This window comes from Paramormyrops kingsleyae, chromosome 15, assembly GCF_048594095.1.
Source record: "Paramormyrops kingsleyae isolate MSU_618 chromosome 15, PKINGS_0.4, whole genome shotgun sequence".
NCBI lineage: Eukaryota > Metazoa > Chordata > Actinopteri > Osteoglossiformes > Mormyridae > Paramormyrops > Paramormyrops kingsleyae.
Genome location: NC_132811.1, coordinates 3,911,352 through 3,925,047, shown reverse-complemented (window position 1 = coordinate 3,925,047; position 13,696 = coordinate 3,911,352). Strand labels below are relative to the sequence as shown.

At 44.9% G+C, this 13,696-nt stretch overlaps 1 protein-coding gene across 4 annotated transcripts in view; it reads left to right on the top strand.

Annotated features, from left to right (window-relative positions):
- LOC111860241 (casein kinase I-like) overlaps positions 1 to 12,763 on the top strand; it is a 31,876-nt gene extending 19,113 nt beyond the window's left edge. For 3 of the 4 annotated variants that reach the window (XM_023843730.2, XM_023843729.2, XM_023843731.2), the window contains exons 4-12: positions 1,537 to 1,685; positions 2,113 to 2,347; positions 3,632 to 3,717; positions 8,290 to 8,374; positions 8,826 to 8,974; positions 9,515 to 9,598; positions 10,640 to 10,741; positions 11,477 to 11,583; positions 11,751 to 12,763. In XM_023843730.2, the coding sequence (XP_023699498.1) occupies positions 1,537 to 1,685; positions 2,113 to 2,347; positions 3,632 to 3,717; positions 8,290 to 8,374; positions 8,826 to 8,974; positions 9,515 to 9,598; positions 10,640 to 10,741; positions 11,477 to 11,583; positions 11,751 to 11,805 (1,052 nt within the window). In that variant the 3' untranslated portion in view covers positions 11,806 to 12,763. The remainder of the gene's footprint in view (positions 1 to 1,536; positions 1,686 to 2,112; positions 2,348 to 3,631; positions 3,718 to 8,289; positions 8,375 to 8,825; positions 8,975 to 9,514; positions 9,599 to 10,639; positions 10,742 to 11,476; positions 11,584 to 11,750) is intronic. The other variant, XM_023843732.2, reaches the window with a different exon arrangement.
- Positions 12,764 to 13,696: the final 933 nt, after the last annotated feature.

Sequence of the window (13,696 nt, the reverse complement as noted above, 5' to 3'; positions counted from 1 at the left end):
CTGCCAATTTGACTTTTGTATAATGCAGCTTTTGTTTTTATAGATATGGTAGGTTAAATGTTAAAGTTTTAATGTTAATGTGCTGCTATCATGAGGCGTCCAGCAGTCAAGGCCTCAACTCCTGCCTCTGGGTAACAAGCCTTAATTTAAGGTGTTTCACAGTTTGTTGATTTTAACTACACTGTAAGCCTGATACATGGCAGCTGTGCTTGGCCGTCACGATTCCCTGAACGCTTCCATACAGTGTTGGATGCCGCCGATCTTTTATTTACCGGCGATCACATTTCACGCTGGCTCTGCTTCAGGATGCCTGGCTCATTCTGTCAGGGTACCGTTCTGTGCTCGAACGCACCCTGAATTGTAAATTTTATCCCAGCCTTTTTGCAATTAATGTAAAACTTCACTTTCGGCCCTGTAACAGCGCAGTGTCATTCCAGAACGCTTCTCAGGTCTCTCACACTTGGTGCATGCAGGATTTAGGTTTAAGGAATGTGTCTGTCTCCCAGTAGCCGTGAATCTTTAAGTCTGGGCATGCACTGTTTCTGGGCGCTGTGCTTTAATTTGCACCTCTGACTGCAGGTAAGGTGACCTACTGCAGGGTTTACTTAAGCATTGTCAATTTTGCTGAGGGTGAGTGAAAATTAGCACGGCGTGCGGCCCTGAAGGACCAATGCTGGGACCTTCTGGCTTAAAGGAACGGACTGCTTGTCTCTGAGAAATGAGCTCCACTCGTGCACAGCTTTGTGGCCATGTGATAAAAGTTAATAGTTTTTTTTTTCTTCCAGTGTTTGCAGTAACTGCTCCTATTTTGTACTTCAGTGAATTAGCCTCCTGCTGGTGTGTCTCTTTATATCATTAACACGTAACCATCATAATTACTCATCACATTTGAAAGCCTGTGGGGCAGAGATGTTGGTCTATACCTTCCAGGTGGCACTTGGGGACTTGCGTGAGAGTGACAGTGCTCTAGAAATGTGTAAATCCCACTGTAATCCCTCTCATGATGATGCAGGGCTCTCCTTGGCACCTTGCCCATGATGTGGCACCTTGCCCATGATGTGGCATTGCTGCTGGTTTTGTGCAGCCCTTGCATTCGCATAATCCCTAAGAGCAATTTGTATCGTAGGTCCACTGTGCTGCACAAAATGAAATGGTCAGGTAAATAGGTAGCTCTTTCTGTGGTGGTATATTAACTTGTGAGCATTGCCTATTCTAGCAGGCTCTCTTGGAAAGACGGTCGATTCATGACTGCACAGATGAGGTCACTTCCCCCCCCCCCCCCCCCCCGATCCTAACAAAGTGTGTCAGATATGAGTGAGGTCACTTCTGCCTGGAACAGCTGTGTGCAGCCCAGCAGAGCTGATTGATGTGGACCCTCTGGCAGTAAAAGCTGATGATGTTCTCTGGGTCACAGGGGCCGTACGTCGTCTCTTAAATCGGCAAGTTGATCCAGGTGACCTTGGACATGAAGGCCTGCTTGCTGCCGTTTTGTGGTTTTAATATTGCATATTGATGTATGTTTCGCTCGCCCACCAGAGGGCATCCCTCAGGTGTACTACTTTGGCCCATGTGGGAAGTACAACGCTATGGTTTTGGAATTGCTGGGGCCCAGCTTGGAGGACCTATTTGACCTATGCGATCGCACGTTCACCCTCAAGACGGTCCTCATGATAGCCATACAGCTGGTAAGTCATTTGCACTCCTAGGGTACTGAAACACAGGGCAACTTTTTGAGCAAAGTTGCTGACCGGTGTTGCTGACCGGTGTTGCTGACCGGTGTTGCTGACCGGTGTTGCTGACCGGTGTTGCTGACCGGTGTTGCTGACCGGTGTTGCTGACCGGTGTTGCTTGGTCACATTCCCATTGATAATGGGTAACACATTTCTATTTGGAAGAACTCTGATCGGCAGTGGGCAACTTTTGTTGATCCTCCAGATCCAAATTAGTTGCCCTCTGTCTAACCTGGTTGGCAGTTGCCCGGTAACATTACTCAAAAAGTTGTCCTGCGTTTCATGACCTTTCCAGTTGCCCAAGAGATGAATGATTTACATACAATTTGCTGTTGAAAATGTGTGTTGAAAGGCTTCACTCTCAAACCTGTCTGTTTCCTAGATAACACGGATGGAGTATGTTCACTCCAAGAGCTTGATATACCGGGATGTCAAACCTGAGAACTTTCTGGTTGGGCGGCCGGGCGGCAAGAGGCAACACACAATCCACATCATAGACTTTGGGCTGGCCAAAGAATACATTGACCCTGAGACCAAAAAACACATCCCTTACCGGGAGCACAAGAGCCTGACAGGCACAGCGCGATACATGAGCATCAACACGCATCTTGGCAAAGGTGAGAACGGTGGTTTCTGTTCTGGACATATCCTATACAGTGGTACCTTAGAACTCGAATTTAATCCGTTCAGAACTCCGGGTCGAATCCTAAAAAGTTTGAGTTGTGATCGAATTTTCCCCATAAGAAATAATGGAAAACCAATTAATTGGTTCCCGGTCCCAAAAAATTATACCTAAATATTTTTTTTTTTTTAGCATCTAAACACAAAATGAACCGGATAAAACAAGAAGAGCATATACTGTACTAAACACATCTAAGCACATTTATCAAAACAGTAATTTGTAAAGTAAGAAAATAAATGTATCCAAACAATGTGTCCTGCCCCGATCGTCCACTCCTTCCGTGTGCTACGCCCCCTCGTTAACCCCGTGTGGAATCCCGGTGTGGTCAGCTGTTTCGGGTTGTTGTCATTAGTCCTCTGTATTTAGTCCGCGTTTCAGTTTCCTCAGTCCGGTCATTGTATTGTCCGTCTGCGTTTTTCCTGCCTTACCTGTAATTAAACCCTGTATTCCCTGATACCCTGACGTCTGCGCCTTTGTCTCCGTTCCGTCCCGCTCAGCACAACAATATTATTATAATGTATTAATGGTTTATTATTAATATTAAAATAATGAATAAGAAATCTTTATTTTTAAATGTATTTTATTATATTATAATAATTACTATTACTGTCTATCATTGTTTAAATGTATTTTTACTGTCTAAATATATGTATTCAGCTTGTGTAAACATGCTATCACAGCTAATGCGAGGCTGAGACTGAAGCTTTACCCTTTGTTTCCGCTGAGAGACGTGCCGCGTGACTCATTTCCCTGCGCGTACAAGTTATTTTAGGTCGGCGTTCACGGTTTGACTTCTGAGATTCAGATCGAGCTCTAGGTAATTTTTTTTCAAACTGGTTGGTTCAGCTTTTAAGAAATTCGAGTTTTGATGAGTTCGAGAACTGAGGTACCACTGTACATCTGTGTGATTTCTGTGGAGTACCTCCCCTGTAGGATTTAAAGAATAAATCCTGTATTTCAGTGTTTCCCAATTCAGTCCTTTGGGGACCTACCGACAGTTCATGTTTTTGCTCCATCCCATCTCCCTGTCATTCAGTCCACATTTTTGCACCATCTCTGCTACCTCCTGGGAGCTAAGAGGGTGCAAAAACATGGACCGGCCATGGGTCCCCTAGGACTGGATTGTGGAACAGTGCTGTATTTAATGCACTATTTTGCTTATGCATTTTTTAGTGTCTGCAGCATGATTTCTGTTAAAGTGCTTTTACTCCTAATGCAGAACAAAGCAGGAGGGATGACCTGGAAGCGCTTGGTCACATGTTCATGTACTTTCTCAGAGGCAGTCTTCCTTGGCAGGGCCTCAAGGTAAGGAGCTTAATGGTCACGTAGCTTTAATGATGGTTTCATTGATTTATGCTCTTGAAAACACGCATTACTGGGAAATGTGAAATGGCTGCTTTAAGTCGCGATGCTTGTGAGCTGATGTGGCAGGTAACACGTAGTAGGGCTTAGACCCTGAACGTCAGCAGTTGATGGCCCTGCTCCATTACCACTGAGCAAGGAATTTTTACCTAAATCACTCAGTATAAATGGGCAAAACCTAGGCTACTGAGGAGGGTGGAAAGTGTCAAGTAACTTATTACTGAATTAATGTTGACTGATTTCTCAAATTAAAATTCAGAATCTGTCTCAGTAGTTGTACCAGAGAAATTGCAAAAAAAAGCCTCTTTAGGGTTTCAGATTTTCCGTAATTTAACAGAATGCTTTGTAAGGCTGCTTGCTGTGTAGATGAAGAACAAGAGCACCTCCTTGTAGAAAAAGCATGCATTTAATGTTTCGGCCCTGTCAGTGCCCATAATGTAGATTCAGCTTTTTGGGCGCCGGCGAGCTGCACGCAGGAACCTGCTGGAGGGTTTTCACGTTCTGTGCTAAGATTTCAGCTCACAGCCGTGTGAATGTGGCGGGTCCATAGGCCGCTGCCGTGCGCTGCTGCCTGACCTCGTTTGTCAGCACTCTTCCCAGTGCCTGCTAACTGGTTCATATCTGGGAGGAATCTGCTTCTCTGTCTTTGCTTGGTGACAGCTGGAATAACGAAACACCCAAACTCCTTTATGGGAAGTGGCATGGGAAGTGGCATGGGAAGTGGTATCGGAAGAAAGGGCAGCTGGCGGCCAGTACGGATAGCATCTCTGCTAATTTCTGTAAAAGCATTTTGCGTGACTCAGCATGTAGGAGCAAACTCTAGATACGCCTCCGAAATTATCCCAGATCCCACATCATCTGATTCTGAAAAATGGACACCAGAGTAATGTCTTGTGGGTCTCTGCTAAATTGTCACCCCAGTAGACCTCCCCGCCTATGCCACTCAGGTCATACTCACCAGGGTGGAGCGCTGAAGTATATTTTGCACTCAAGCTCTCAAATTCTCACGTATCAGTTAATATCAGGTGTGAAGAAAACAGGTACAGGTTTTAGAATGAGCCTTGTGTGCCAAGATTTGCTGTACAGCTTGAAGCTGTCATTTGGCGTGATTCAGGTCCCATTTCCTCACCTTACAGAAGGCATCTTGAGGATGCTCCGCATTTTTCCTGCTTATTCTGACGTAGACCAAGGAGAGCTGTCCTTCCCCTCTTCTGGGCTGCAGCCATTCACCTGGCCCTCCTGTGTTGTATCACCCACAATCTCATGTTGTTTCCAAAAAAGACCCCATTCTCTAAACCAGGCCATGATGTTCACTGGACAGTCAGAGGTTCCCCTCCACCCTCCTACCTCGTCACCACTAGGTGCAGTCAGAACGTCTTTTACCTGCCCAGGAAAGGCATTAAATAAGTGGATGGTTGTGTGCCATCTGAGCATGCTGGGGCACCACCTCAGATCATTTGAAACACTGCAGGCCTCCATCTCTTCTTTCTTTATTGGGCAACGTTAAAATAAGTTGCATGTTAAAATTTTACTATAACCACATTGCACATTCCCTGAAGATATTAATTTGTCATGTGCAGCAAACTTCTCGAGCAATAAACACCCTAGTTTGATGAGCAGAAAGCTAGGGTGGAGCCCCCTTTGGTAATTAAAGACTGCTGCACATACATATAACTCAAGCAGAATATTCTCTTGTTGCAGTATTATTTGCATTGTAGACTGTCCCCGAAGTACGATTGGGTTACGCTCCGTCAGATGGTGTGAGACTGAGACTGGGAGATGCGTGTTAGGCCGTTGTATGGGTATGCCGCACAATTCGGGTGGGATTTAGGATTCGCTTTAAAATTCTGGTAGTTATATAGAGCACTAAATGGTCAAGCTCCAGTCTGTCTGGTCTCCTCCTCAAACATGCTGTTTCTTGTGCTTTTCAATCCTAGGATCATAATTTCTTAGTCGTTCCCCGCACATGATCAAAGACTAGGGGAGATGGAGCCTTTCAGTCTCCCGGGCTTTGGAATAATCTCCTGTTACATTTATGCTTGCCAGACTCTGTCGATTTTTAAGTAAAAAATTTTATTTAATCAGGCTTTTGGTTAGATTTTTATTATATAAACTATTATAATTGTGTTAGTTTATTTTAATACATGTCTTAATATTTCTTGTTTACTTCTTTTTATTTGATTTTGTTGTACAGCACTTTGACTACATGTCTGTGAAAGGCAGTTTATAAATAAACCTTACTTACCCACCTGGTAGTGTAACACAGCCTGGTGTATCGCCATCCAAACTGGAAGTGGAAAAATTTTGCTAAGAAACTCAATATAGTTTAAAGAAATTTGGACAAGAATCCACGCTGACAATTCCCAAGTAATTTCAAAAGCAAAAAGGAGTGAACTAGCATGTGCTATGCAGTTGTACACAAGTTCAAGAGCAAATTGTTATATTTGTTTAGTTTTAAGCTTGACGAAAAAGTATTAAGACTTGGTAGTTCTGTCGCGGCAGCACCTGCATGGGATGTGCACCGTTTATTGGCCTTGTGAACAGGAGACGCCTTTGACACAGTAGTTGTATTGATTGGCAGAGGACAGAGTTGGTACCATTTTCAACCCAAATTCCAAAGACCTCAAAAATGAGAATGAGATGAGAGTAATGCTTCTACTGATGTGATAAGAGAACAGTACATTAGTTTGCACTCTCCATGTTTCCTTTCATTGATGTTAGAATATAAATGGATTTTTTTCCAGTCTGTAAACCAGTAAGTTTTTTTCCACATCTGCTGGCAAAATTTAGTTTGCACTTTGATTCTTTAATTGCTTATAGTATTTCTTTTGGAATATCATCTTTCCTCAGGGCTGATCTCACCACCTCTTCCATTATTGAAGATTTTTCCATGTACTGACACCATAATGCTTGACGCATTTCCTGTAGCGCTCCTCTCTGCAGCCTCTCCATCTTCGCTTGATCTTTGTTCCATCAGTTATTTGTCCAGCGAATACTATCTTTGGAACTTTACTGATTTTTCTGAAAATTAGCCCCTTTTCCATGTTTCTTTATTTAGAAACTTGGTTGGTGTAAATATTGGCTTCAGGTTCTTTTCTGGAATCCATGATTCATTGCTTTTAAGAAGATTCTTCCTGTTTCTCCTGCAGTCTCCACTGTGCTTTCTGTCATCCACTTTGATTTTTTTGGCTCTTTTTCCCCATTCTTTTTCAGATTCCTCTTGGCTGATTTCTTTAAATTCCATCCAAAGTTCCTCTGGTTCTCAGGTCTAGCATCCCAAATCAGATTCCAGTGTTTTCATTGAAGGCATTGGGTTATTTCTTGGAATTTATATGGCCTTGTTCAGTTTTACTTGCAGTTTGTAGTTTGTGATCTGTTCTACATTGTCCTCCATGTCATGTGATGTCAGGCACTAACAATTAAGTTTTTCTTAAAGGGGGGGTCATTGGATAAAAAAGGTTGAGAACCACTGGTGTGGCCAACCCATCTATGTACTCTGTGGTGTTTATCGTGGTACACAATAGAAATATTTTTCAGTTCAATAGTATCTGACATTTGTTGGTGGTAAAATTTAGCTAACTGGTTAAAAAAGATCAATGAAGTTTTAGTTCAAGATCTAGTCACTAAGTTAAGATCGACTGAGACAGATAATTGGCAAAGTGAGATATACAGGCCGTGCTGAGATGCTATGCTGGCTGAAGCTGCTTTGTTTTGCATTGGTCTGTCTTTGTGGTTGTATGGTTGCGGCCTCTGATCATGCAGGCATTGCGCAATAGGCGCTTGCTGGTTTGTTCTATCCATCATAATAGTGTTAAGAAATACTCTTGTAACTGGGCATTCAGAAGCTCAACTGAGCTGCATCTATGCCTAATCGACTCCACAACGGCATGTTTGTCTGTAATGACTAATTGCCTTACTTGTGCGTTGCTTTGGACAAAAGCGACTGCTAAATTAAATGCAGTGCTGTATTGCGATTCTTGCAATAACTTTGAAATGTGTATCATAGACATAATTATAGCTGGTTACCATAAAAATATCACTATATCAGCCACCACTTGCTTACACCCTGAAATTAAACTTTGTTCATGCTGTTGATCTGGTGAAGGCTACAGGAAGATTTTACTTCTGAAATATGTTGCGTTGCAGGATTCTACTGGCACTTCTCTTTACGTCTAAGATCTACTTGAAATAGTGTCACGGCATCTCTTTACATGGTATATCCCTGAAAAAAATATTTTTCCTTTCTGGGCCAGTTTGAAAAGTTATCCGCACTTTGCATTGACCGTCATTTAACTTTTGTCAGTATCGACTTTAAAGGGATTGTGTAGGGTTACCTCCTTACATATTTTGCGTAGGAAGTCCGCTTCGAACTCAAGATGCACTTGCATACAATACATGCTGCTATGGTCACTTTCATTCAGTACCTTATGAAATGGGCTGTACTTCCATGCTTATTTGTAGTATGCTTTGAGGAAGGTTGAATGCATGCGGCAGACCTGTCTATCTCCTTCGCAGGCGGACACACTGAAGGAAAGGTATCAGAAGATTGGTGATACCAAGCGGGCGACCCCCGTCGAAGTTCTCTGTGAAAGCTTCCCTGGTGAGTCGTATTTCTGTTCCGTACCACTTTGGACGGATGGTACCTTCTTAATGCTGCACTGTCATTTCACAGCATATGCATTTAAAACATTATTTCTTTCAGATCCCCCCCCCCCCCCATTTTCATTCCCAGTCACCTGCGTTCACATACCTGTGCGCAGCACTTACACCCCCCCCTCATGCTTTATAATGGAGTCGTTACACTCATCCATGTCTGCCGGTCAGCTTCCGGCTGCTTTGGTGTTGGCCGATGGCATTGCTTTATCACGCAGTGTAATTCTTGCTCTCTTTTTTTTTTTTTTTTTTGGAGTAGCTAAAATCAGATGGCCCCGCCCACCATCCTGAAGGAGAAGCACCTCCAGCATGCTGTTCTCTGGCGTCTTTCTAGATTTGCATCCATTTCTTGTAGATCATAAAGAATAGTTTCCTCTCCTTCTTTTTCTGGTCTGCAGAGGAAATGGCTACTTATCTGCGCTACGTGAGGAGGCTGGACTTCTTTGAGAAACCTGATTACGACTACTTAAGGAAACTCTTCACTGACCTCTTTGACCGGAATGGCTACATCTTCGACTATGAGTATGACTGGGTTGGAAAGACGCTTGTGAGTGTCAATCCTCGCCTCTATCCCGACTGTCCAGTCGCTCGTCTGCAGTCAGTCGCCGATTAGCTTCTGACAGCTGCTGCTTCTTGCAGATTCTTACTGTCCCACTCTCTATGCTAACTTGGAAGGAGTGGCGTATTGATATAAACTATCAAGCTAGGCTACACATTGATCTGAGCTGTTTTTGTTCTGTGTGCAAAAGGCAAAAAAGCATTTTTGGTTGTGGAACCTGACAGACTGGAGGTGGTTGGTCATGTTGTCATAACTATGGTTCCCCCAGGTCTGAAGGCCTTCGAAGCCCCCCTCCACCAGCCCTCTCCCCACACACACACACAAACACACACACACACACACACACACACACACACACACACACACACACACACACACACACACACACACACACACACACACACAGCCTGTTTCTTTTGTCCTGTTAGTACTTCTGTAGGGGTTCTTCTGTAGGAAGCGGTCTGCACTGAGGCTATTTTTAGGCTCTGCTCTGTGTATTTGTTTTGAACTTCCTGTGTTGCCCCCCAGCCCACCCCGATCGGCCCCATCCCCAGCGACACACCCCTCCAGCCCAGCAGCAGAGACAAAACACAACAGCAGACCAAAAATCCGGTAAGCGCCGGGGTCCCGCCTCGCCTCGCTCAAGCCCTGACGGTTTGGGTCTGCTGGGACCTCACTCTGCCTTTTATCCCTTTAGCACAACCGGGACGGAAATGTGAGTCTGGCTTGTAGCATCAGCGACGCTGAGATCGGGGCTTACGACTGTGATCTTGTATCTCCTTGGTTGCACTGCCATAGCGTGCAGCGTCTCATTAAGATGCTGACACGGGTTCAGTTACGAAGAAGCATCTCTGGATTCCACAGCGTGTTCAGCTGCAGCAGTGCACTGGACAGTGTGCAGTGCCCTCAGACGTATTAACGCGTCGCTGTGTCTTTGTGGCTTGCCACTCAAATGCTGTGCCGTCGTCTATTCAGGTCCTTGTGGCCAATGAGGGTGGCAGTGGTGTCATATTTGTCTATTTATCTATGTGTTTGTTTATTAATGAACAAGCCAAATGTGCATAAAGATGTGATGAACTTTTTTGTATAAACTCGTCCGCAAGTCAACTCTACATGGAATTCATTAGGCACTGAAGTACGAAGGATGCCCTGAGCAGCGACCTCGGGGCTAAAGACATTCTCGGAAACCACGCGTTGTTTGTCCGGATTCCGATAAGCTCAGCTTCTGGCCTGAACTTGACGTTGATGGATGTCGCCGTTTCGCATATACGAAAGACCAGATGCATAAATAGCGATGTTTTGAAGATGAAATTCCGCTGAGAATTAGCCTGCCTCATAATGGCCAGATGGGTTTTTATTTGCTTGCCGGGATCTTTAACGATCACATTAAATTCTGCGTAACCAAGAGCATCCATACAGTGGCAGCACTACGTTTGGAGCTGTCAGGTCTTCATTCTCTCTGCATGCTGTCTTCTCCACTTAATTCCCTCTTCCATAGCTGTTGCCTTGGTTAACATGCCTGCTTTTGCATGCGATATGTTCTGTAAAATTTTTTTTTCTTATTCACTTCTCAATCCCCAATGAAACCATCTCTGACCCCCCCCCCGCCCCCCCCGCCCCCTTACTACCCCCTTTCCTGTGGGCCGTCACCAGTCGCCCGAACCCAAAGGAAGTGAATCGCAGCCCACACCAGGGACCAATAGGGAGCTCTTGGGGTCTCATCTGACATCTGATAGGCTGGGGGGCTCTGTCCAGGTACCGCTAGCTGCATGGCCTGCATGGTCGTCTCCTTTTGTGTTTTAGCTCAGCCACACTTAGCTGCTGGCTCGGCGTGGATGAGGCCATGCCCTGGTCTTCATGGTTCCTGCAGTTCCTGCAGTACATGCCCGTTCTGTCCTCCTGCTCTAGAACATAAATTTAACTATGATTAAAATTCACTTGTCAGCTCTGGTACTTCGATGGATGGGAAGTTTTACATGGAGTGCAGTGGTCGTCTGTACACTAGAATAGCTTGTCTGGTAATCAGAAGGATGCAACAACTAGTTACTTGTTTTCAGATTTTAGCAGCAGTGGTTCAGGTAAACCAGCACCTTTTATCATTCACCTATTAGCCATATCTAATGGCCATTGAAGTGTAGGATATTTATACTGCAGCACAGTGTTTGGTGCCATCTAGTGTTGTGTTCTGAAATTGCACTGTTGAGTAGTCGGCGTTGCCTGATTTCAAATGACTCGTCCTGTTTATTACTCTAGTGAGGCCACTTCGTCATTCAGGTCCAAGCAGTGACTGTGAGTAGCTTTTGAACAGTCAGTCCAATCAGCTGCTGTATTTTAATAGATTACTAATATCTCTATGATTAATATCTCCACCACCATGTACGTTGAGGGCTCCTTCAAACAGTCCCCCGCTTGGTATCCCTGCGCGGTTCACACCCTGACGTCCATCAGACGCTCCTCCTCCTGACACCCATGTGTGTTGTGCATGTTCAGGTGATGAGCTCCACAAACGGCGAGCTGAACACTGACGACCCCACCGCCGGACACTCCAACGCTCCAATCACGGCGCCAGCCGAGGTGGAGGTGGCCAATGAGACGAAGTACGCAGCTTCCGCCTGTGGCGTTCCCACCCTGAGCCTGCCGTTGCATCCCTCAGCGATCGCTATTTCTTGTATATGATTGTTGTTGTTGCTGACGTCTGGATCGGCTGTTCATTTGCGATTGTAGTCGGCTTCTGCTGGCAGTAACCCTTTCCCTGTGCTTGTAGGTGCTGTTGTTTCTTCAAGAGGAGGAAGAGGAAAGCCCTCCAACGACACAAGTGAAGAGGGGACATCAACGTGAACTTGACGCATTCTGCTTACTGTCTAGTTTTAAACGGGAGCTTAACACACAAGACGTTACCCATCCATCCTCTGGTCTTTCGATGATGCGACCTGTCTACTGGCGTTAACAGGATCAGAGCTGTCCCAGCTATGCGCTGGGTCGTAAAGCAGACTGTGGTTCCTTTACTGAAAAAAACAAAAATATATAAATAGGTAGGTTAAAATGTGGGATTCAATAAAAAAGATAACCCTAACGATACAAGATACACCTTGAAGTGAATATATATAAAAAAAAAAAACTGCTGTTTGAAACAGTTATTGTTTCCTAGGTGTAATGCGGAACTTGTGATTTTATCTGGTTGGAGAGACATAAGCAGATCAAGCACAAGACATGTGATCCATAGAAATAGTTACTCATGGGATCGAAGTCAGAGGCAATGAATGAACTATTTAAGTAGTGACCCCAGCATCAGTGAGAGCACCAAGAGCATCGCGTCTGTACCTGCATCGAGACGTGTGTAAATTCATTTTTCTTTTTGTAATTTAAGTTGTCTGAAGGTCTGCTCTCGTTGTACTTTCATGCTGTAGCATTCTGAAATTTCTCTTTCCACCTGTTTGTTTTAACTTTGTTTCTTTTATTTTTATTTTTTTGGTAAACGTGGATTTTGTAGCATGGTCGCTGGCCTTGAATACTGTGCAAGACAAACAGATAATAGTCTCACACTTTTGACAAATCAGAAAAAAGCAGGAGTGAAATATCTGGTTTGAAATGAACAAATGAAAAAAATGGATGAGAACTGTCATAGGAAGATTCCTTTATCAGGGACGCTCTGTATGGTGGCCAAAATGACGGGGAGGATCATGTTCTGTTTAGTTTTATTTCTCACGTCAGAATGATTTACCAGGAAAAAAAGAAAACATAGTTTGTGCCTTTCCGAGTAAAACGTTAAAAGCTGAAGCCTGTCTCCCGCAGTGAGTGAAATGCGTCTGTGTGTCAGTCTGTGTGTCCCGTCCTGCTGCCTCTCCACACTCACCTCTAGGCCATGCTGTCGCCACTCTGCGATGTTGATCTGCCTCTGCTATGACAATCATGGAATGTTCCAGACATTGAATGTTGGCTTCTGGGCTCTGTTTCTGATCATGGGAGTTCTGGAGGCTCTTTTTAATGATTTAAAATTTTTCTGTTTAGTCTGAAATTGTTAGTCTGTACAGCAATCAAAGCCGTGACTGGAGCTGTGGATGATTAAGGTAAAACACAAAGTTAATTATTCATTTAAACTAAAGCAGTGTTTCCCAATCTGGTCCTCAGGAACCCCCACATGGTCCACGTTTTTGCTCCCCCTCAGCTCCCTCCCACATGGTCCACGTTTTTGCTTCCTCTCAGCTCCCTCCCACATGGTCCACGTTTTTGCTCCCTCCCACATGGTCCACGTTTTTGCTCCCTCCCACATGGTCCACGTTTTTGCTCCCTCCCACATGGTCCACGTTTTTGCTCCCCCTCAGCTCCCTCCCACATGGTCCACGTTTTTGCTCCCCCTCAGCTCCTTCCCACATGGTCCACGTTTTTGCTCCCCCTCAGCTCCCTCCCACATGGTCCACGTTTTTGCTCCCCCTCAGCTCCCTCCCACATGGTCCACGTTTTTGCTCCCCCTCAGCTCCCTGCCACATGATCCACGTTTTTGCTCCCTCCCAGCTGGTTCACTTTTTTGGTCCCTCCCAGCTCCTGGTAGACAGGAGACACCCTGCACAAGATCCCAGCAGCAAGCTTGGAGGGAGCAACACCGTGTCTGCCTGGGGGTCCTGAAGGACTGGCCTAAACACTGAACTAAAGGGACTCTGTGTATTTGCAACATCACACATAATGTGATGCTTGGGGTTTTTGCTTGTCTAA